This window comes from Hippoglossus stenolepis, chromosome 13 (genome assembly GCF_022539355.2).
Source record: "Hippoglossus stenolepis isolate QCI-W04-F060 chromosome 13, HSTE1.2, whole genome shotgun sequence".
NCBI classification, from domain to species: Eukaryota; Metazoa; Chordata; class Actinopteri; order Pleuronectiformes; family Pleuronectidae; genus Hippoglossus; species Hippoglossus stenolepis.
The window spans coordinates 2,679,956-2,704,109 of NC_061495.1; the positions used below are offsets into that span (position 1 = coordinate 2,679,956).

The 24,154-nt window shown below is 42.7% G+C and overlaps 1 protein-coding gene across 6 annotated transcripts; it reads right to left on the reverse strand.

Moving 5' to 3' along the window:
• Nucleotides 1-1,078: 1,078 nt before the first annotated feature.
• Nucleotides 1,079-23,504, reverse strand: mlphb (melanophilin b). 6 transcript variants are annotated; one of them, XM_035173731.2, is made up of 15 exons: nucleotides 23,360-23,504; nucleotides 20,705-20,852; nucleotides 16,922-17,143; nucleotides 16,408-16,547; nucleotides 12,615-12,667; nucleotides 11,156-11,245; nucleotides 10,648-10,759; nucleotides 10,166-10,416; nucleotides 7,663-7,746; nucleotides 5,850-6,140; nucleotides 5,037-5,186; nucleotides 4,880-4,948; nucleotides 4,509-4,557; nucleotides 3,962-4,056; nucleotides 1,079-2,228 (listed from the first exon to the last, which is right to left on the reverse strand). In XM_035173731.2, the coding sequence occupies exons 2-15, from the start codon at nucleotides 20,827-20,829 to the stop codon at nucleotides 2,202-2,204; spliced, it is 1,758 nt and encodes a 585-aa protein (XP_035029622.1). In that variant the 5' UTR covers nucleotides 20,830-20,852; nucleotides 23,360-23,504; the 3' UTR covers nucleotides 1,079-2,201. The 6 variants fall into 6 exon arrangements, with proteins under 6 accessions (XP_035029622.1, XP_035029621.1, XP_035029626.1 ...); XM_035173730.2 differs by having other exon boundaries at nucleotides 12,615-12,670; XM_035173735.2 differs by lacking the exon at nucleotides 11,156-11,245.
• Between the last annotated feature and the right edge of the window lie 650 nt (nucleotides 23,505-24,154).

Here is a 24,154-nt window from a genome sequence, read left to right on the forward strand (position 1 = left end):
TTATTCTCATGTTCTTCAGAAAGTGAAAACGCTGCAGGAATATTGAACCAAGATGAGGACTTACTGTTGAATGACTGGAGGGATGTCTTCTTCCTGATATCCCAGTAGAAACCGAAGTAGCGGTTCCCAGTAGAATCCCTGTGAAATGAAAGCCCGGTCAAAACCACACGAGATTGGACCAAAGCAGATAATGCGACTGTGACAGACACAGATTGATTTGAGATCTCACCTGCACTGGAAGGACGAGGTTGTCTCTGGACGTCGGTTTCACTTAATCACTTCTTTCATCATCTCTTTATATTCCAGCTGGGGTGGGGGGTGGGGGAGTTGCTGATGCGCTGATGTCACCGACCTCCCGAGGAAAATATGTACGATACTTACAATATACCAAGACTTACATTGGAAAACGATCACTTCTCATCTTAAAGTGGAAAGTTCACTTGAAGAATTTAGCTTCTGCTTCTGGACGAAGTGATTCTGTGACAGGAGCTTCAGGAGAAACCTCTGGCTGGTTCACAGCACTACAAAATGACTTTGTTCTCTCACGATGTTCATTTCATTTGTGTTCAAAACCCATAAATAAAGTTATTATCGTTGCTATTAAATAAATTCAGTGAAAATGACAGTTGAGAATTGGAAATTCCACTGAACTCCCAGTCGACTTTCACACATAAGCAGTGAATTAAAGGAAGTATTTTATTTATTATTTTTAAGACTGTTTTCATTACCGGGATGTTTCTGCAGCACAGATCATCTGGAATCATCATCGATGTTGGAAAGTGAAGCTACAAGTCGCGTGTAAGTGTAATGTTCAGCATGTGGAGGTGTTTTAGACATGTTCCTGTATATTCAGATAACTGGTAACATGTCGTGTCACTGCCTCAGGTGAGTGATTTCTATATGAAGATGTCAAATGATTTGTCAAGGTTATGGTGAGACGATGCAGATCTGCTACAGGCACAGGCAGCAACGGCCAAACAGGAAATCTCATGTTACATTTATAACAACAACAATAAAAGACAAAAATAAATACAAAAAGATTTAGTTTGTAAATAATTTAATAAGAAATAGACAAGGAATAGAATTCATGTTGAGACATACAGTATATTAATCATCTATTAGGATTCTTCTCTGATCTCAAACTGTACAGAAGCATTTGCTCTGGTTTTGTGTCTCATTGAGCGTTTTCATTTCATTTGTCACCCGACTGCATGAGCACAAACTAATGCAAATCATTGGATCATCTTCAAAAACACAATTTCCTTCAACATCTGGATTCAGAATATGCAGCATGCAGTTATCTGACATTAATTGATTGAGGAGATAATGACAAAAAATAAATAGTTCTTGTTTCTGTGCATTTTGTTACAATCTGAGTTTAGGTTGAATATAAACCTACTGATTATGTTGATTTAGAAAAAGTCACATATCTTTAAGTGTCTTGTTGCTATAAATATGCAGAAAAACCTAACAAACATATATTTTAAATATTATGTCACAATACAAAACGTGTATTTATATATATATATATTTTTTTAAAAAGACTAATTATGACTTATGGTCTCCTCTGGTCAGGAGGTGAATAATATGCAGTATGTTGCAGTTGTGTTGTCTTGGTCACCAGCTGCACTCCACTGTTTGTGTATCTCTCTACACACTGAATTAATTTCATTCACATTCACACTCACATACCTTAAAGTAGATATTTAAACTTGCTGTTCATTTCTCCTTGACAAAGATATTAATGAAATATCACAAAACATTAACAATATGTGACAGATGATATTAAAGTGTTCACAGACTGGCTAGCTACCAGCATGCAGGATTAAACATGCTGCAACATGTCCATCTTTTCATTTGCACTGCAACATTGAAATAAGCATCTTAACAATATCAGATTATTATGACAAATGTAAATGCTTTTGCAATCGAAGCAATGTTAGTGCACATCGTGTGTAACTGAATCATAAACTATAAATATTGTAAAATGGCATAATAATATGAAAAGGGCACATTTTTTATAAAACATAAAGCTGTCCCACTCCAGGTGACGGTCTCTGAAATCTAAGTCATTCACCCTTAAACTGGACTAAAGTTCATTATGCTAAACGTCCAGTTATGACGACTGTAATAAACTGACTGAATGTGGTCAGTGACAGTGACAATGTGACAGCTGGGTCACAAAAGGCTCAGCCTCCTCCTCAGGAACCCTGAGTCATGACTGGTTTCTGCAAAGAGAGAGAGAGAGAGAGAGAGAGAGAGACAGTGAGCGGCTGTTTGAATGAGACAAAGAGCTGATCAATCGTTTCATGCTTCAATTCGGTTAATTAATCAAATATTATTCACAGCAACTGAGACAAACCACAAGTGACAGGAAGAGGACGACCACTTCAACTGGTTTATAAGGTCTGTGCTAAATCTCATAAACCAGTTGACTTATAAATCATCATGTGAAAGTTTGAGTGATTACTAACATGAAAGTGAGAATATATTTGAATATATTTAAGGGAAATCAACCCCAAAGAAACACATTGAACAGGTCATTCCCATCATTTCATATTAAAAATATGGCACGAAGCAGACAGCGATAATCAAAGGAAGGAGAAAGTTCTCATAGACCAGTGAACTGTGGCTCTGTCCTCGACTGCTGGAGACTGAACAGAGGCTGAGCCCATCTCATCGAGACCGAAGCTACTCAGACCTGCACTGAACTCCAGATAATCTCTTGACATTCTCCAGAGGGACAGCAGGACATCCTCCACGGGGTTTAAGGTGAGCAGGCAGGGGCTGTTGATGACGTCTCTAAAACAACATCACTGAAAAACAGCTTGTGTCTCATTCATGCTTAAAGGTTCAGTGTGTAGACTTTAGTGACATCTAGTGGTGAAGTGTCACGTTGCAGCTGAACACCCCCTCACCTCACCGTCCTCTTCCAAACATGAAGGAGAACCTGTGGTTGCTTCAGGTGTCATAAAAACTCAAAAGGTTTAGTTTGTCCAGTTTGGACGACTGTAAAAAACATGGCGGCCTCCGTAGAGAGGACCCGCTCCTGATGTAAATATAAAGTATGTAAATATAAAGGGGAAAATCTTTAGCGATATACTTAAATATTTCATTTTGTTCCTCATCCAACTCAGGATCCGAGCACAGGTTTATTCAGATTAGGCAGAATAAAGACGCAAGCAAGTGTATTTATTAGTAGAGTCAGTGCCTGTGTAGAAGAACAGATCCTTACCTCTTACAAGTGAAGAAAATTGGTAAAAATCAATGCATTATTATAGCTTGAATGATTCTGCATGAGGGGGGCGAACGTCATTTGATCGAACAGCAGGAAGCAGAACTAGAAGAAAATGCAGTTATGTCAAACCACCACACAGCCGGACTGACGGGAAACCAGCCACCACCACGTGAGGCAAAGCCCAGTGTTACTGTGACGTGAAGAGTTCAATTCCAACGTTAGATGGGGGTTGAAATCCATCTACACCAGCAGCTCCAGGAGGTCAGTGATACACACGTTAGAATCTGAAGTGTGAAAACCACAAGCTGCTGCGGTGGGTTATGTGCCTGGACTCTTTCCTGGCAAAGAGCAGTGACTTCCAGATGTGCTCAGTTTGGAGCTTTACCAGATCATCAGACAGAGCCAGGGCTGGATTTATTGTAGACACACAGGTCGACAGGAGGTTCACTGTTGGTATTTAGATTTGCACTGGCACACAGGATCTCTGCTTATGTATTTATATTTCATTTACAGTTGTATTAATTCAGCTTTAGCTTCTGACTCTGGCTTTCACATTTAAATATAGACAGATTCTCATGTGACTTTCCCCAAGAAAAAAATACCAAACTTCTGCCTTGAGGTTTACATTGAATTAGATTATATGTTATCTTTGTCAAATGGCTGCTATGTCATTCTGGAATTGAACCCTTCACCGCACCCAGCACCGCAGCGTGGGGGCCGTACCGCACAGTTTGCTCCGGTCTTGGGCTTGGCCACGGGGTTCCTCTGCGTCAGGGAGCCCGTGTAGAGGGAGTTCCTCGCAAACCTGTTCACCTGGCCTGGAGACAAACAGCAACTACATGGTCTGTCCACAGTCTACTGGCGTCTTTTCAAAAACACAGCGAGGAAGTAGGACTCTCCGCAAAACACGTGTCTCTCTACAAACCTCAAAGCTGGAAGCAAATGGGTTTAGTAATGACAACAACCTTTTTGTTAGGGACACTGAAACAATATGGTTGTAGGAAAAGTATCAGGGGGGAAAGTTAATTTCAATCATTCTCTCTGTAACTGTAACTGTTCAGGACCAAGACACGTATGTGTGACCACTATTCTGCCTTAAAACATGCTATGCACCCCCACTGGGACATTTAAAGCTGCAGGACAATAGGACACAGTGTTCATCAGTTCACATCGTGTTCCTGAGTTTGACTTTAACAAAATGAGCATGTTTTGAGGCAGCGTGGAGGCCCCGGGGATCAATGCTCCAGGGGCGGGCGGTGCTGGTTCTTACTTGAGGGGAAGTTGTGGGAAAGTCTTCTCGGGTGGATCGGGATCGCAGACTACAAACAGAAAGACAAAAAAAAAAGAGACAGTGTGAGAATGTGAGAAAATATATGGCCTTGGAGAGTAGACTCATTTATGAGAGGCAGATCTGCTTTGGAGATAGAAATGATTTCATTGGTTCATTTGAATCTAAGCCCGTGGGGCCACAGAGCTGGAAATCAAGTCAGTATGTCGAGCACAAGAGGATTAAATCTTATTAATAACTCCAATGTGTTAGATTTTTTACACTGGAGGAAACAACGATTTCCATCTGCTGACTCTAAACAGATCTGACTCTGAAACACCTTCAGGACTTTAAGGAAGTTGAAAAGCCTTTACCCTTTTCCTTTTATCCACAGGCATGCCGGCAGCGTTCAGAGCAGCGATTCTGTCCTCTATGTAAGAGACCTCGGGATAGAAAAACACACAGACTAACATTATTGATTCTTCAAAACCTATTTATTACTGCTTCACTCAGCCTCTGGTCTGTCCTCACCTCGCTCTCGGTGTTTTGGACATCGGCAGCTGCTTGAGCTACCTGGCCTTCCAGTTCGACCAGTAAAGCTGTCGAGCCTCTGAAGCTCGACGTCGATCCCTCCTCCAGGGGGAGCCACTTCCTCTCCACGCTCTCTGTCATATGGTTTGTCTGCAAGGACACAAGAGTCCACGTTCGTTTGCCTTTCACATCAAAAGATGATCCAGTACTTTAAATTAAATCTCAATCTCAAGAAAGCAGCCCATTCGAAGCAGGAGTTATTTGAATCTCTCTTCTTTATATATCCTGCTGTGGGTATTGGTTGTTATTCATGTCTTATTAAAGTCATTTATTGAAGCAGAAAAAGTAGTTTTTAACAGAAGACAAAGACTCAAAGGTTAATAACAGTGGATCTTTGCCCCCCCTCGGTCATATTGGCAACAAGACGGTCACGCTGCGAAAGGAAACATCAGGGTATATCTTCAGAGAAGCGCGTTCTCCTGCTTCCTGTGTTATGTAAAACTTTAAATCCTCAGAGAGGGGTTTGTCTGTAGGTCAGGCCTGTGGACATGAGCGTGTCATCACTCAACAGAGCACCGCACTGTCCTCGTTCCAATGGGAGACGCATCTGCATGTGGTCGACACAAAGGGAAAATAAACGCTGAGGCTGAGTGACGTGATTTATGGCAGCAGCATGTGCTGGAGCTGGATTCCTGCCAGGGTGGTGTGTAAGTTAATGAGCCAGTTTGTTTAAAGAACAGAATGTGCAACCAGCCAGATGGAGAGAGTGGATGTTTTTGATTAACTTCTAATGTTTTACTCTTTTAATTCTACCTTCTGAGAGTCGGTCTGCTGAGGCTCCTCCTCCAGGATGGAGTCCACGGTGCTTGTTCTGGACGAAGGCCTGGTCGGGAGTCTGGAAGGTTTACTGTCCGCCTCTGGGCTCCTCCACGCCGGGATCTCCTGCGAGGAATGAGGCCCGCTGGACTCGTCCTCGTCGGAGGTCAGGCTGTGGTCGCTGATGTCGTTCGTCATGTCGTGCAGCTTCTGCCTGAGCTGCTGCTCCTCCAGGTCCACTCCCTCCCACTGAGGAAGAGGAGAGCTGCTGTTTGGGGTTAGGGACGCCTGGTTGGTGAACAGGAACACAACAGAGATTATGAGCCGTGGGAGGAAAGCACAGGTGTAATTAAAAACTGTTCCTATGACTGTGTATAAAGACAACAGCTGACAGTTGTAGGGCATAAACTCCGCCCCCTCCGTTGTAGCAGATGGGAGGTCAAAGTAGGGCGAGAAGTCATGATGGACAGCGGGACCTTGATGACACAGTTTCACTCCTCGATCACCGCTGCAGGACTCGGGTTCCTAATTATGTCTTTCTATACAGTCATTGCTCTGATCTGTTCAAGTGTCCCAGTAGGAAAGTGAGACAGAAACAGCCAGGACCACAACACTAAGCAGCTAAATGGAATTCAGCCATTACTTATTCTATTTTCCCTCTTCCGTTAACTACGCCACGAGTTAAAGATAAAATCTTTGATCTTAAATGACTTGAGCGTCAAATTGATGAGAATCCTTTGCGATATTTAAAATGTTTTGCTCCAGTAAGAGCCAGACTCATTGTGTGTCATGGGCTCAGCACTGATTGTGTTTATGTGGGAGCTCCAGGTTTCACCCACAGTCTAAAGACAAACACATCACAAAGCACTTTGGTGGGCTGAGTTAAAGACCCTGGAATCACAACATCACTTAATCAGAGTCTTGCATATTTCGCTTTTCAAGCTTTGCAACCAGCAACTCCTGCAGAACTGGCTAACTCTGTTTCTGTGGCTTGGCCCAGTCTCTAATGATACTGGTGCGGATTTAAAAAAACGCATTTCCAGAGTAAAAGCAGCACTCGAGACATCAAGTGCTGCTGATGAGAGGAAGATGAATATAAGTCAATGTGTCAGAATGCTTCAAACGATGAGCTTCCAGTAAACCAACTCGTAACGCAACATTTTCTACAAAGTTAAGCGGCTGGGCTGTTCTCCAATTAGAGTGGGAAGAGATTCAGCAAAATAAAATCCAATCCTTTCCATCCACTGTTCTATGGAGAATAACTAGAAACAGGTTTATGAGGAAAAACTACTTTTTATATTATATATTATTTTATATTATCAGCTACTATCCAGCATTCACTGACTTGTTTGAGTGTTTTTGTTGACAACAGATGCCTGCTGCATTTTCAAAGGACTCTGGTTGGACTCAATCAAAACCGTGAAATCGAAACAATGAGCTGGAAGATGGAAGAACGTCGACGGGGAGCTGATGAGGTCGGAGCTGTTTTGTGTCTCTTTCCTATTACACATGTGCAATTTTTTACAGGAGGCTAGAATATTAATGGTGTTTGTGTAGCTGCAGCATGTAGTCACATTTTAATACAGTTTAACGTGATCCACAGCTAAACCTTCTGCAGACACCTCAGTCCCTCAGGGGTCCGTCCGTTGTTGTGTGTGGGGAGACACCCACGACATGCTCCTCTACATCCTCAGCGTCCACACCCATAATGTTCACATGTATAACATCTTCATAACAATACATATAATTCCTATGACAACTAGTCTGACAGAGCTTAAATACGACGGTTACACAGCAGTATCAGATTTACCTGGTCATATGTGGAGGTGACCTTCTGTTCTAAGCGACTCAAGATGGTCTCTATGTTTGATATTTGTCTGTTCAGGTCAGTGATCTAAAGAAAGACATAAGTTAGGGACACTACAGCTGATTGGTGGACACCAGATATGATGTAAAAAAAAGAAAAGAAACATTAGCACTAGTACTAAAGTGTAGATATAGATAATTAAGTTGCTCTTGCACAATACAAGTACTAGAGGACAATTTCACGAGTATAAAAACTAAGTAACAACATTTCATATTGTTTTAATTTCACTCACTGTGCAAATCAAAAGACAATATGGTAAATTAATTTGTTTTTCAAATACAGGTTGTTAGATAATGTCCGTGCTGCACTTTCACATGGTCTCATCGGAGTCTGCGCTCTCAGTCAAATCTGATTTCACAACAAGGGAAATGTTCTTCTGAGAAAAGGAATATCATAATTCTACTGGGAAAATAAATACTTGCAATGCAGTGTTTTTTTTATTTTATTAACTGGGGTCCCTGAAAGGCAGGAAGAGTCATATTCAGTCCAGGAAGTCATGGAGACAGAAATCTGATAAATCTTTGAAGTGTAAATGACTCGTGCTTCTCAGACACTTCCTCTGTCCCAGTCCAGCCTCAACAAACCATATGTTGGATTCTCACACTCAAAAATAATATTATTTATCTTCAGTCACCTTCTTACTATGACTGACTTGTTCCTACATGAACACACAATTTTATATTTTTGTTATTGACTTGAAAGATTTCATTTTTAAAAAAACAAGCTCTTCTCTCTGGTTCCGGACGAGAACTTGTTGAAAAAGGCAAGAAATACTTCACATTTAAACCACATTTCATTACAAAATATATATATATATGTATATATATATATATATATATATATATATATATAGTAAAGGAGAAACTTGGTTGTATATTTGTGTTTGTTTGTGGTGTTGGTGCGTTCTCGTGTCACTCAAAAATATCTTGTAGGTATTAATCTAAATTCTGTTAACCATAACCATGCCCCTCGTGTGTCTTGAGTCACTGAGTCCGAACTTGTTGACTCATTCTCAAATCCTGTTCCACAAACATAATCAAGTAGCAAACATCACTTGACTTTCTAGGTAAATCGCCGGTTTGAGAATGTTTTTCCGAATCCGATATCAACAGATGCAGCAGGAGCTCCGGTCTCGTGACTAATCTGGGAACTGGAGAAGTGTAACGTGTGTTCTTTGTTGTGTGACAGGCACATGCCCGGGCTGTGTGTGTCTCTCATGCTTCTCCCGGTGTGTTGCCCATCTGGGAGACAAATTTGCCGTGACATTGGATACTGAGGCTGGAAATGAGTTGAGGTTTCAGGTGGGTCTGATAACACCAGAGCTTAATCACATGCTCTGTGTTCAGGTCCCTTATCGCTGATGACTACAAAGAACATCTCCTGATTCGGATAATAGGATTTACTCCTCGGCAGGTGGACATTATCTTCTGTAGTGTGTCAGAGTCAAGTCAAAGACACATGAAGACAAGTGATTGCTGCTCAGAGTCCGTCCGACTAATGGTAAACACAATCTGTCTTTATCTGCTTCCCACGAACGGACCAGTAACGGTTGTTGTGTTCCTTTCCAGGGACTGAGCCCGGTGCCAACACGTAAACAGACACTGATGCAATGTGTGCAACCGTCCTCTGATCTCGCAGCTGTCTCCCCTGCATCAGCCTGCATATCAGTCGTGTGTGTGTGTGTGTGTGTGTGTGTGTGTGTGTGTGTGTGTGTGTGTGTGTGTGTGTGTGTGCTCTGCTCAAAAGGCCTGGAATGTCTGACGGAGAATCACTACAGTAGAAAAGACCCAATTATTTGGTGGACAGATCCGAACACATTGTGAGAATTAGTAGAGTTTTGTGCCAATTTATCTGTCTTTTATAAAAACCCGTCCAGGGCGAGATTTAGTGCATGTTTATGGTCCTATTGCACCTTTTATAGCTCATATAGATGAAGCTAATTGTTTCCAACACGCCATGTTGCAGTGAGCTCACAGCTGCACCACCAGGTCAAATATTCTCATTGTCTTCCATAACTATAGGCTTCTATCTTTAAACTGCATTCAATTTAAAAGTACCTCAAGATGTTGGTCCCATACTACCAAGATAAAACAAAGCATTGTTTTCTGCAAACTGTGGCAAGAGCATCCAACTTTTATTATCTACCATTAAAAGCCACATGGGTAAAACATAAATCAGTGAAGTTTATTAATATCAGACAGAATATCTGAGCGCAGTGGGGTTTGATTACGTAAAGGAGGTCGAACATGTAAACATTCCCAGTTTATAATGTGTGGTATGCACGCACAATGTCAAACAAGGCCGTTCCTCAACCCACAGAATTCTGACCTGATGTTTTACAGCATAGAAACCATCCAAACTGGATTTAACTGAGTCCCACTGCAGCTGCAGGGGGAACGTGATGTAGTGAAGATTGAGAAACAGTAACATGAAGCATGCTAGAGACCTGCGGTGGGGGGTTGGCTGAGTTCAAGCTCTCCTGGGACGTGTGGCTGCAGGGGCCCAGGTGAGAGTGGTAGAGCAGGTAGGGCCGGCAGGGGTCATCGTCCTCCTCCTCCCCAGAGTCGTCAGGGCCGGGCAGGTAGCTGCCGCTGCCCCGGGGGGGGCCCCCCGCGCTGCCGCTGCCACAGGAGGTGTGGCTGAGCTGGGAGACGGAGCGGGACGGGACGGTTCGACTGTCCGAGAACACCAGGTCATCTACGAGGGGAACATCAGTGTGGTTAATACATCTCATCACACTCAGGTTAAAGGAGATGAGGCAAATCTGATGTTTGCAAAATGAAAATGTCACTTTACTTTCAATAGCTTCAATTATTTGGTTTACTTATTTGTTTACTATATATTTTTAACTTATACTCTCTCGTGGTTCTAATACAGTACGAGCTCCTTTATCGGGGCTTTCTTGTGGACACATTCCCGGGTCAGCACCTGCACGTTGCTGCTCCGACATCTGATGGAAAACAGAGGCCATGTCGGCTTCAGCGAGGTTCAACTCCCCCCCACCGACATCCATGACCAGGATGTCATGGGAACCCGGGGCCTGGGAGGGAGGGTGAGGTGTGAGGAGAGAGAAAGGAGGAGGAAGGTTAGTGCTGCTCTGACAAACTGATACTAGAGGAGGGAGCAGTGGGATTTCACTGGGGTTTTCACAAAGGTATGAAAATGAACTGCTGCTTTACATAAATTACCTACATACCTTCGTAAATTCATATTAGATGGGAAGAGAAAATTAATAATTGCTCTTGGTTACTGAGTAAGACATTGGCCGAATATGGCCGACTTGTTTGTGTCTCTATACACAAGCAAACACACTTTTTATATAATACCATCACCTCACTAAAGTAGATGTTTATTAAAAAGAGAAAACAGAAAAGGAGGCATGCAGATCAGTTCTGTTTGGGGGAAAGCTGGTTGTGGGTAGTTGTCCAGCTTCTACCTGGTTCGACTGTCCTCTTGACTCGGAGTAGTCACGGCCCGGTTGGAAATCAATGGGATCGACAGTTAGCCTCCTTTTGGACTTTTTTATCTTTTGACAGTGAAAGGGGACGACCACCACCGAAGAGGAGTTGAGGAAGAGGAGGAAACATGGAGAGGTACAAATGAAGAAGAGCAGATGGACACGATCCCAACAAAAGACTCATCATCACAGGAGGTTACCAAGCACAACTCGTTAAGACTCTATGTGTCGTTAACAAACTTTCATTAATGCAAATCCTTTCTTTATGAGAACATCAGCCTCAGTTTGTTCCTCGTCCCTCTAAGCATCCAAACACAAGGAAAATATCAAAACCTTTGTATGAACATTTTAAATCTATGGTTTAGATCCAATGTCCTTTCATATAAAAAACACCTTGGTCTACTTTAGGTGCCTAAACATATTAATATTCACATTTCTGGTTCATCTTGCACAAAGATCCAGGTTACCATCTTTGCGTAGGTTAGGACAAACTCCACTTTGCCCAAGAACACTCGAGCAAGGCACTGAATCGAAGCTCCAAACACTGTCCTGTCCCGAGCAGCAGAAGGCAGTACTCTATTTAGAACAGTAGGTGGCACTGAGTGAGATCAGATGGGGGGGTGCAGTGATCACTGACTGGCCTCTCAACCAAAGTTTATCATTTATGATGCAAATAAAACCTTAGTTGTTTGTCCCGTTGAAAACGAGACGCAGCATGTGGACGTCCTGCAGAGCCCCAGGGTCCCGTCAGCAGTTTGTTCTCCACTCGACAGCCGCAGCCGTGAAACAAACAAAACCAGTCTTGGTTTTATGATGAATTCCAGTGGACTCGCTGCCCTTTCAACTATGCTTGTAATATTTTTTTAACGACTTAGTCTGGTATTTACCCACAATACACGGCGGGTTAGGGCCAGTTCAACTGTTCCTAACCTTGGGTGTCACCAGCTGTCAAGGCATTCCAGATATTCTTGGGGGGCTGGGTTCTATCATGTGGATAACCTGTGTAGGACCTGTCAGCGTGACGAAGATCAGTGCTGCCCACAGCCGAGCCTCAGACACTCGCCGGTTCAGACACTCACACGGGCAGAGCGCTGGTTTCAACTTGATGGAAATTGTCTCTGTTGCAGAGGAGCACTGACACATGTTTTAATGAAAGAACAGTAAACATTTTGTTTTGACAACACAAATGAATCAGGTGTGTACTTGGCATTTGTGTCAAGATCCTAAACAACATTAAACCAACTAATGATCTCGATGGTTCTTGTTTAATAATTCAAATCACTGAAATCCACAAACTTGCTGAAAGGTAATTATCAACAAAACAGCTGCAAAATTCAATTTAATTATTATTATTTTTCACAAGTGCAACAGGAGGAGCTCATGTACTAGTTCATCACCTCTAAGAGAAAGTGTGTGAGTAGAAAAAGAGTTGTCTTACCCTTTTGTAGTGTTGTGAGTCCGTGGCATCCAGACTGTGCTCCTCATATCCATCTGCTGGTGTAGAGGGACACACATGTTAGTGTTGAACCTTTTCACAATCACTGAACGACAACATGCTGCACAAGAAAGTATTCGATTACGGGACAAATGGTGAGTGAATGATTATGAATATATATATAAAAGTATCAAATCTTTCAATTGTCTTTACAGGGAGAAGCACGTAGTATTTCTTCCATCAGGCAGAAAGAGAAAAAGGCAAAAGAAGGAACATTATGTGATGTCATTTGTTCTTCAGATCCATTTCATGAGTAAGTAAAGAACTGTGAACCTTCACTGCATCACTTCTTTATCATTTCAGATTTCATAAAGTCTCTGTTTCCGACATGAATAGATTGTTTTCTAATATCTGACAGAATTGTGGAGATGAATATCATATTATCAGCGCCAGCATCACCGACACTACCACAACCTCAAATGATAATGACATAATAATAGTAATGATTTCCATTATCGTTTTGTTATGCTTCTGGCTCGGCCTGAATAAATCAATGGGCCAATGTGAATAAAAGCCAGATGAGCAGTGACTGTGCCAGTTTAACCAGAACTCTCTGATCTGCTCCAAAACCACTGCACCCACCATGAGAGAACTTTCAAAATGGATCATTTTGTAGTGTAACGTCAATATTCAGTTCATAATGACTCAGTATTGTTGCGAGTGAACCAGGCAGTGAACCACTTCGGAACTATTTACATTCACCCAGGACTAATCTAAGGAGGACCACACACACACTGGATTAACCCTCTGGGAGGCCCAGGGTGGAACGACATGTGACTCCTGTTTGAGGTTCATTAAGAAAACCAGTCCCCCCCCCCCATGACAATACAACAGCACTAGCCTTTAAGTTTTTTTAAATGCATAGCCTCATTACCATGCATTACCATTATTATTATTATTATTATAAAGCTGTGATGCACATGGAGCCTTCGTGGTCTCTGGGGTCGTGAATCTTCATGAGACAGTTTCTTGCTTTGTCAGTTTTTATCCCACAGTTTAAAAGAAAAACAGAAGAAATCTCAGGACAGATAGTTGGTTCACGTCCAGTTCATTGTTATGAATCCATTATGGTGAGCGCCTGGCTTTTCCTGTGTGTGTGTGTGTGTGTGTGTGTGTATATGTGTGTTTATATATATATATATACATACGCGAAAACATGCCAGACTGTTATGAGTAAAGGGGAAAGTATGTAAATTGAAGAGGTCTGAAAGGCTCACACTCTGGGAGACTAAGGAGAGAATCACCTTCTCCCTGAAGGAGGTTAGGTTTGCAAATTTGCCATAAATTTCTTGTAGCTATTAGCTCAGTAAATTGATAATTTATCTCATCGTGACTTTCCACGTAAAGTGATAACCAGAAGCAGGAGCAGCAGTAGCAGCATTGAACGAAGGAGCCAGAGTTACTGAAGCCAACAAACTGAGCTCAGCTCTTTTTTCTGTCCAGTGTGTGTGAACACAGACACAGCAGCAGTGTTACATTTCTCCTCCTGCACAAAGAAACTGCACACAGGGGATGACACCGTCCAAACTGGGGGGGCCCGACGGACCACAGCACAACACACACAGTGAGAAGACGGCAGCAGAAAGTGATGTGTGTGTGTGGGAGAGTGAGTGTCCAGTCATGCATGTTGAATTTAATCCAGGTGGTCACATGAATCTGTGCATGTGACGAGTTCCTGATTTGACCACAATGCATCTGTTCACATTCGTATTAAAACATCCATCTGTGCTCACTGGAGGAGCTGGACTCCCCATCAGAACATGACAGAACAAAGTGTTGCTCCCCCTCCCTCAGTCTCCCCTCTTCTTCTCTCTAACGCCTCCGGTTGCCGGAGGCCTGCAGAAGTGAATCGTTCAGTTCCAGACGCAGAATAGAAGCCATGTGACTGGAGGATCACAAGGCCCGCTGGGCTAAGCCAACTAACTGTGTGCCCTCCCAAAAGTCCTCCAGGGTGACTCAGCGTAAGCAGAACCAGGAGTCCCGGCTGCCTCCTTGTGAATTCATAGATCTGAAGCTATGATCTCACTGTGTGGTACAATACTGCTGATATGCACTTCAGTGTAGAAGGAGACTTGCTTTCTGGGCTCTGGGTGCAGCCACAGGATATTTGCAGCTTGAGCCACTTCAAATACAGAGGATGGAACGTTTTTTAATGAGGAATGTCATCGCGTCACTGCCTCAAAATTTAAACAAGAGGAGAGAACATAAACAGGCCTTATCACCGCATCGGTATCTCTGGTAATTACGTCTCCAAACACACAGCAGACAATGTGTGTAGCTCAACTTCTGCAACCCACTGGTCAGTTTGGGACAAAACTATCCGGACACTGCGGGAGCTGTTCTGAGCCGTTTCCAGGCCTGAGAACCTGGGAAACTGAGAAGCTGGTCTGTGATCGCACTCGGCACAGCTGCTGTGACAAGTCTGAGCCGGAAAATCAGGAAAGATGGAAGAGATTAGATCCCATGACGGGTTTGGCAGCCTGCTCACGATTGGCTTACAATCTGAAACAGAGAAAAAAGGACTTTCTGGTGACTCAGTGTCACAAAACTTAAAAAGGTCTCACGGACGGATGGGTGACGAATGAAAGAAAAACACCGACACTAAGGTGACGTCCCTGGCCGAGCGTTTTACCTTCTTATCAGAAGAAATCCAACATCCATTCACCTGAACACTCAGATGACGTCACGACCACTCACATGTACTGATCATGCATATGCTGGTGTAAAGTCCTGACCGATAAGGTCCAGTCAGGCAGTGGCAGATATGCCTTCATTTGGCAGAGTGATGTCTAAACTCCAAAAAGGTGTTGCACTGGATTCATTTGGCCATATCACAGGTGTTGGTGTAGTAAGTCTGTTGAAAGTCTACACATCTTCCTCCGCAGGCTATAAACACATCTCGTCCGACTACACCTTGGTTAAGAAGATGATGGTCTAATAACCATCATCAAAAAAATAAATAAATAAAGTTTAGTTGCACTTATATGAAGCACTTTGTAGTTTGGCTCTTTCGAGGCTAATGTACTTACGTGATTCTTGCTGTTCTGGGTTTGTTCCCTCACGGTTGAATGACCTTGTTGTATAAATTGTAATGTAATGTAATGCTACTTGCATGTATTTCAAGAAAATGTATTTAGTTTTTTGGTCTATGAGCTGACTTCACTTTTAATTCCTGAACTTGACGCAGCTCACACTTCTCATGGTGACGTTGGACTTGTTTGAAAACCGCCTGAGTGTGATTCCTTCCAGCTGACAGATGCTCCACATGCAGTTACTGTACAATGTGCAGCTGTTGATCCTCCACCAAGCATTTTCATTTACTGGGGATTTCACATCATAAGCTCAAGCAGACTTCCAGCAATGCTCTGCCACTGGAGCAGAATCCACTTGTGATGTGCAGCACCCCCCCCGAGGGCTTGTGAAAGTGGAACAGATGGAAATTTGCCCCGTTCAAAGAAACCCTGAACCGAGACCTGGCATTCTACCTCAGTTTGTAACCTTTGATTTTCTCTGCTCAACATCCACATATACATTCCCACATGACAGCTGTGGGTTTGAGCGTTGAGCAGTAACGGAGACTAATCTTTGTGCTGTCAGGCCACCACGGCAGTATCAACCATTTACTTGTTGCATTCAGCTTTTCACAAGTGGATTAGGGATTAAAACATCCAGTTGAAACAACAGGTTTAACAATAAAGAGAAAAACTAACCACAGAATCCAACGTGGACCACTCACCTCCGTAGTCACTCTGAGAGCCGCTGTGTTCCCCGTTCAGCCTCTTGAAGAGCGAGCGCATCACCTTGGCGCTGCCGAAGCGTTTAAAGCGGGTGCGGACATTTTCATGGAACCACTCCAACGTGCCGATCTTCAGGACCCTGGACACATGAAGGAGAGGCTACAGATAAATGTACACACAGACCAGGTTGATTCAAAATATACCTGTTCACAAAGTTGTTCTGGTTGTGACGAGTCCACAGGGCAGTTCTATGCTCAAGTTAATTCCAATTGAATATAGAAGAGGTGCTGCTCATTGTGGGAACTGTTGGGTTCCTCCATCATTTTTAAGGTCTTGACCTTCTGTATTATATGAGATAATGTATATAATGATTTCGGCGCTATACAAATAAAACGGAATTGAATTGAATAGAAGATATGTTCCATAAGCAATGTTTTGTACCCTGTAACCAGCCATTTTGGCCGTAAGCATAAACATAAAAAGGTTTCACATGTTTAATGTGTGTTTTCCTACCTGGCCATGTGACAGGGATCACACACTGAGCCGTGCTCCTTCTTGTTGTAGCGGCTGCAGGACTTGCAGATGTAATGGTGGCAGTCCAGACACTGACGTCTGCTGTTGACCAGGAACTTGAAGGGCTGGAGACACCGAATGCAGTAGGACTCAGTCAGACTGGTCTGGTTCCCTAACAGCTCCGTTTTAGTGTCCTCCTTCTCAATCTTGGTCTTCAGGTCCCTGGAAACACAACGTCATGAATTCTAGAGGGAAATAACTTTAATGTATCTTTGAGTCCTAAGTTAACATCTTGTAGTTAATATGAATCATTCAGAATGCAAAAGAAGAGATATTTTTATTGTTGGTGGCAACAGAATATCAGAGAAATGTGGCTTATATTCACATATACTTTATTAGTACTCTGGCAAATCCTGTGTTTGTATCTGTGTGATGTGAAAAACGTTTGTCCTTTCACCTCCAGGTCTGTAATTGACATTGATGCATGATTCAAGTCTGACTGATTTCTGTTTAGAGCTAACAGATGTCACACTACAGTAGATGTGCTCGATGCAGCTATTGAAATTATCATCCAGATAATTTTTTGCTAAATGCGATACAGCCGCTGGCCACTAGAGGTAACACCTACACACACTGCTCACTGCAGGAATCACTGACAAACCTGGTTTTGTATGAACATCCAGGGACAGGAAATTGTTTTTGCAGATAATGTTCTGAGTGGAAACTGCACAGTGTTCTTCCTGTGAAACCTTTGGTGCCATCATTCCTGCACGAAGACTTAAACCTAAATGTGGAGCTGTGGAGCTCTTGTGTGTACAATTCTGTCTCATTACTCATTGTGTGTTTCTACAGCTAGAAAAACAAACTTTATGAGTCCAAATCTGACACGTCTACGATGGTTGTCATGGACGACAACACATAAACATTATGTCTTCTTGTTTTATGGAAAAGCAAGTAGGGGAACTGAATGCTGCAGGAAACATTATGAAGTTGAAAAGAATTGATGGATACAGATGAGATATGTGTCCGTTCTATTGGTTTCTCTCTTGAAAATTTTAAGGGTTTAATGTCGTCTTTCTTTATTTTGTATTTATCAAACATCTACTGTCTGTGAATAGCAATTGCTCTATACAATACATCATCTGTTAGTTTTACCAGTACAGAATGCACATGAATGTACGAGTGAGCAAGGTGTGATGTTATCCTGTAGCACTTCATAAATATTAATATCAGAGGGGGAGGGATGATCTCATCTCTGTCTGTCCCTGTGATACGCTGGTGACCTGGGTGTACCCTGTCCAACGTCAGCTTGGATTGGCTCCACTCATCCTTTGAGGGTTGAACCGGGGGGGGGGGGGATACAACCCTCAAAGGATAAGTGTTTCAGTCATTTTCAGTAATTACACGGAAATTAGCGATCTCAGTCTTTAATCTGTTCCCATTGATGTACAGTAAATGAACACTCTCTTTCCCTGTTGGCAAACTCTGGAAGTTAGTTAGTTTGAAAGTACAGCTCATGATTTATACCTGCACGATGCAATAAGTGCACCGAAAAACTCAATTACCACTTAACAGCTTTAAGACGTGAAGCTTGATCCTTCTCAAGCGAACACGTCTTCCCTTCCTCCTCCTCTTTTTCCAAAAGCAAACTTGTGCTGATGGTCAAACTCAGCCTCCCTCAGCACAACCAGATGCTGACAGATGCTGGGGAGGAAACACGTGTGGGTGGAGCTTTGCAAAATGATTATTCAGGAAGAGAGGATGTTTCGTTTATTAGAGCTTCTTCAGAACCACATGCTTTTTGATTGACAGCCCAGATCAGTGGATAAATGTCGTGTAGGGGAGGGCTGTCCCCGATACTGGTTGGGACTCTTCAGAGTGTGTGAGTGTCCCCAGACATCATGATTCTCTCCACGTCTCCACAAAATTATTTTTGGAATATTGTAAGTTAACTCCCGTGTTAGTAAATCAAACATTAACAAAGCACAATAAAACAACAAAAATCTTTTTCGGAGAATCTCACTTCTGTTCTAACAGAAGGTCTAAATCATGACCGAGATAAGTTGTTTCATTTTGTGGTCCGACGTATGTGGCTTTACAAGATTTAGGTCTGACAGTTTTATATGTGAACCACATGGAGATGTGTATCTATTCATAGGCTGCAGAGGCCTCGGATGGAAACACAAGTTCCCTGTGCGGGACAACAACAGCTCGTTTGGATGGAGAGCGAGCGGCTGAAGAAGAACCTTGGCAGGGAGACCGCAGACTAAGTGGCTGGAATTTAGGGACAGTGCCTGTCCTTGTATTTGCGAAAAAAAGCTTAGTAGCTATCTGCATAACTCAATAGAATCAAAAGTCTTCAGTCAGCTGCTTGACCAACAGTAGAATGAGTTGTGGAAAAAACAGCATGTATGGAAAAAGCACAATAAAAACAAAACAAAACAAACGTCAGACTTTCTCCATTTACTGCCTTGTAGAGAAAAGCACACGCACACACGCTCAGTGAAGCTTATTGGACGAGGATGATTCTGCTCTCCGTCTGAAAATAAGAGCAGGAAATCAGAATGATATGAAAAAGTGCCTCAGAGTCTGGAACACTTTAAAATGGTTCAGATTAGAATCACAGAAGTACCGAGAAGTCCCTGGAGATCAAAGCAGTAAAGAAGCAGAAAAAATCAATTTGTCTTTGATAAGAAATCTTGTTACGATTCCTACAGTTTGAGAAGCATTTTGCCAGTGACTCAATAAAAGATTTGTTACTGAGATGGAATGTTTTTTTTCTGACTTCCTGTTTTACCAAATAAAGGCGCAGCACGACATCAGGAGCTTTTCATCCTGGCTCATCGTCAGGTGGCTGTTGAGGTGAAGCCTTGTGGGAAACTGCAGGATGTCAGTGAACTGTCTTTACTCCGGAGATGTGTCCACACACAAAGTCCTGGAAGTCGGAGATAACCAACTGGGCAAAGTGGGCGGGTAACTTTCCAGGAGCTATGATGTCCTCACTTTGAGATTTCAAACGGGATCTCATCTTCTTTATGCCTCAGGGCCCCTTAACGACTGGCTCTGTATTTTTTACCAATTAATTAATTAAGAAAACATTGTATATGAATGTTAAGAGGTCATCCCACTTTACAGGATAATGATCCTCCTCCCTCAGCTTCATATCTAAACCCTTCATCACTCACTGTCACCAAGGAGACACGAAGCACATCAACGAATCATCTGACCCTAACCCCAGAGTTAGGCCAGCCTTCAAAAATACATGACAGTAACATGTGCAAATTTGATTTTACTAAATTTAAATAAACAACTTGCTTGATCATCCAAACGGCTCAATAACCAACAGCAGATAAACAATTACGTTGCATCACAGGCTTTGGAGACAGGACATGTGATTCCTGGCTCAGCAAAGAAATAATAGTTTCCGGAAAGAAAAATGGTTTAATAACTGTTTTTATACAACTGTGTTTTTCCAGTGGTGTCATAAGCAACATAACATTCTGCTGCTCGGTGTAAAGGACTCCGGGGTTTTGCTTCCACTGTGTCGGTCCGTTGTGACCAGAAGCCGATGGGTTGCTATTAGCTCAATTTTGGAAACTTAATTAGCTATTTTTGTGTTTTGTTGTTTTGTTATGTTACTATGACGATTCATCTCCATTGTGCTTTCAGCTACAATCACCGGTGTAATCGTCTTCAATGCCCAAAGGGTGTTGGGGGTCATAGATTGAGATCTTGGATAATGCCTGACATCAGCTACAGAAGTGTTTTATATTCATAACTTGCCCGAGACGGTCTTCCTCCTTCTTCCGCAGGTCGAAGTCTCGCTGGACGACGTCCCACACGTGTTTGGCCTCCTCGTCCGTGAGCCTGGAAAGATCCAGCTTCTTCCCGGTGGCGGTGCCAGGCATAATGAAGAGTGGGTGGTGCTGGGCTGTAATGGAGTAATAAAGAAAATGGGTTGTTTTTATGTTTAAGCATTAACAGTGTCAATAAATGCGTAACATGGGAAGGATGTATAAACACTGAACTATTTCGTATTAAAAGTTAGTTGCAGTGGCAGTGCAGAGAAATCACTCAAAACCAGGTCACCTGCAGTCTGTTTCCAAATTCTACCAATTCTATGGCAGATTATGTGCTGTGTCACTTTAACACCAGCGTTAAACCAGTTGGTCAGGGGCGGCACGATCACGGTACACATTCCTGTGCCATTATTAACCCTAGACATCGATTATTCATGTGAAATGAGCATGTGAAGATCTCTGAAAGTCACACTGACAGAGGTGCTTCTCTTTCTATATTGAATTATGTTGAAAAGAAAAGCAAAGGGCTTTTTAAAGTCTATCTTGCACACATCAATATGCTCCTATCTAATGTGACTACACACTGAGAAGAGACCCAATCATCACTGGGTGAGAATCTCCTGGCAGACGCCAAGATCAATCGTAGGACTGGAACAGAAAGTCGTCCCTGGAACTTTCACCGTGAGCAGCTTGAGATGTGAACAGTGCTTGAGTTGCTGAAGTGAGTCAACCCCAGAACACGCCAGCATCACGTCGTCATGTAAAACCTGAATGAAAGGAGCCTGGACGGGGAAATCAAGAGTCCTGCAGGGAAGGAATAAACTATCCCTGACGCACTCTAATTATTTCTGCTGGATCCGTAATAAAACCTGCAGACTCACTAATATAACTGGCTGCCAGCACTGGGAACTGGGTTTCTGCTCATTCTCATGGTTGTCATGACGAAAGAAACATCTGTGATTCATTGTCAGTTTGACAATCTAAACAAAGAACTTGTTTTCTGATGGTGATCTGGTGAAAGTTACTGCATTCTGTGATGATCCATGAGTTGATAAAACACACTGATCCGGTCTGTGAGACTTTCTATTCACTTAAAAGTTTGGCCAGGTTCACACAAGTTAAACGACTTGGTGATGTTTGATGAAAAGACCTTTCAGCTCATCTTCTCTTTTGAGGAAACAGATCCCTTGGACAGTGTCTTGTATTAATCAGCTGTCTCGTGTTTGTGTTTCAGTCTTTCTAAAGGTTTTGTGTCAGATGTCAAACTCGTACATTTTGGAGAAAGTTTAAAAATCAGTTTAATCCCAACAAAGCAGAGCAGAATAACTGTGTGAGGTGAACTGCTGCTCAATGTGGCGTTTCATGTTTGTTATGTTAAAGCTTCTTGAGATGTGCATTTGGAATAAGAAGTTGCTACAGATGCTGTGATGCATTGTATTGGATTATTCTTGTGCAGTTCACCATGTATCCGTATTGTATCCGTCTCTATTAAATAAACAATCCAACCAATCCCTATGCTTGGGGGATGTTTTTACAAGATAGAGCCTCTGCCAGTATTTCACATGATGTAGTTTCATAATGCATCAGAGGATCTGGTAAGTTCACTCAAGTTGACAGAGCGAGACACACACACACACACACACACACACACACACACACACACACACACACACACACACACACACACACACACACACACACACACACACACACACACACACACACACACACACACACACACACGCACACACACACACACAGTGAGTTGTACGTAAGCACTCAGACACAGTGAGGGAGGAGTGAAGGAATGCTCAGGGACATCACATAATGATAATCAAGTGATTGAGCAGCCTAATCTGATTTCTGCTTATGCAACTGGGCAGTGATGGTAAAAACAAGCCTGCGACTTTGACAGAGACACGAGTCTAACTGGTGGAATCTTAGTAGAACATTCACTTATTGATATTAACTCTTCCACCATTATATTCTTGCACTTGAGCAGCCAAGCACTGTGCACAGGCTCTGTGTGTGTTTGCTTAACAGGTGTGGTACCGTACTGCTGTAGTAAGAGAACATTAAGAAAACAGATTAAAATTCCACGATCATATTTACTGCAGCTTTGTAAGTCTTCAAACTCTTGTCCAGTAAAAAGTTTTATGGTCTAAAGGACTTTTAGCATTAAATTAAAACCTTGATGCACTCAACTCGACAGGTGCACATTTAAAAGGCTCCTTGTGTTTGCAGAAGGAAGGTTGTGTTTGATTTCAGGTGCGGAGACACACAAACCTGGAATAGTTTCAGAACAAAAGAACGGCACACAAAAATCACACGTTTACGCTGAATTTACATTCTCATACGTTGACTTTTCATTGTTTCAACCTCGGTTAATAAGATTTATGAGAGATGAGAACAGCTCCGTGGAATCTGCCTCAAATAAATCAGACGACATCCAGATACTCTCAATCTTTGTTAACACTAAAATGAAATTCTTGTGTGGTCCAGTGAAATGAGCAGAAATCTCTGTCTTCCACTTGAGTCCAAATAACAGGATTAAAAACAAGTGAACGCCTCTGACGGCCTCCGATGCAGATTCTAAAATCAAAAAGTTTTTAAATCGCTGAATCAAAAGGTGACTTACCTTTGCTGCGGACTGAGTGGCCCTCTGGCTGTAAATCCTCCGAAGGCACAGCCGGCTGACTGGAGGGCAAACCAAGGAGCAGACGGCAATGCTAATCACATGTCTGGTTAACCAGGAGGAAGAAAGGCGGTAAGACAAGCCTCCTCTCCGCCTTCAAAGGGTCAGGCTGTGTGCTTTGCCCCCTCCGGCCTCATTCCCAGCACATTTCTTTCATTGTAACGCGTTAGTTTCTTCACAGTTATGTCAGGAGAGTAACTGATCGTGCTATATTTATATTTAATATCGGTTTGGAAGGAATTCAGGGATTCCAGGGGCCGGTTGGGTTTAAGTCGCCGGTCACATGTCAGGGATCCTGAGTTACTGGAGGTGGTGAAGCGTAACCTCAACACCACCAACTGACCAGCAACTTCTCTTTGTTGCCTGATATCCTGGATTCAGGTCTTTTATGGAAAACCCTGAGCTGCAGCAGGAGAACGCAAAACACACTTTCTTATCTTTTCTTCCCCGTGTCAATAAGGGATGCAGTGTTGGTTTTAAGGGTACTTGGTCGTTAAGGGTACTTAAGAGACGGAATCTAGCTGTAAGACCTATTTGTCCAGTGGGCGGGTCAACCTTCCTTTATTAGAGAGGAAACAAGAGCCAGTGATGAAGCCAAACATTTCCAACTGGGATTAAGACTGGGAGGGAACAAGTTTCCATATCATGACAGTTCACCTCATGTGATGTGAACGCAGGGTTGGGAGGAGTGAGAGAGGACGTGTAGGAAACTCCCGATCCAGGACGTGAACTCACATT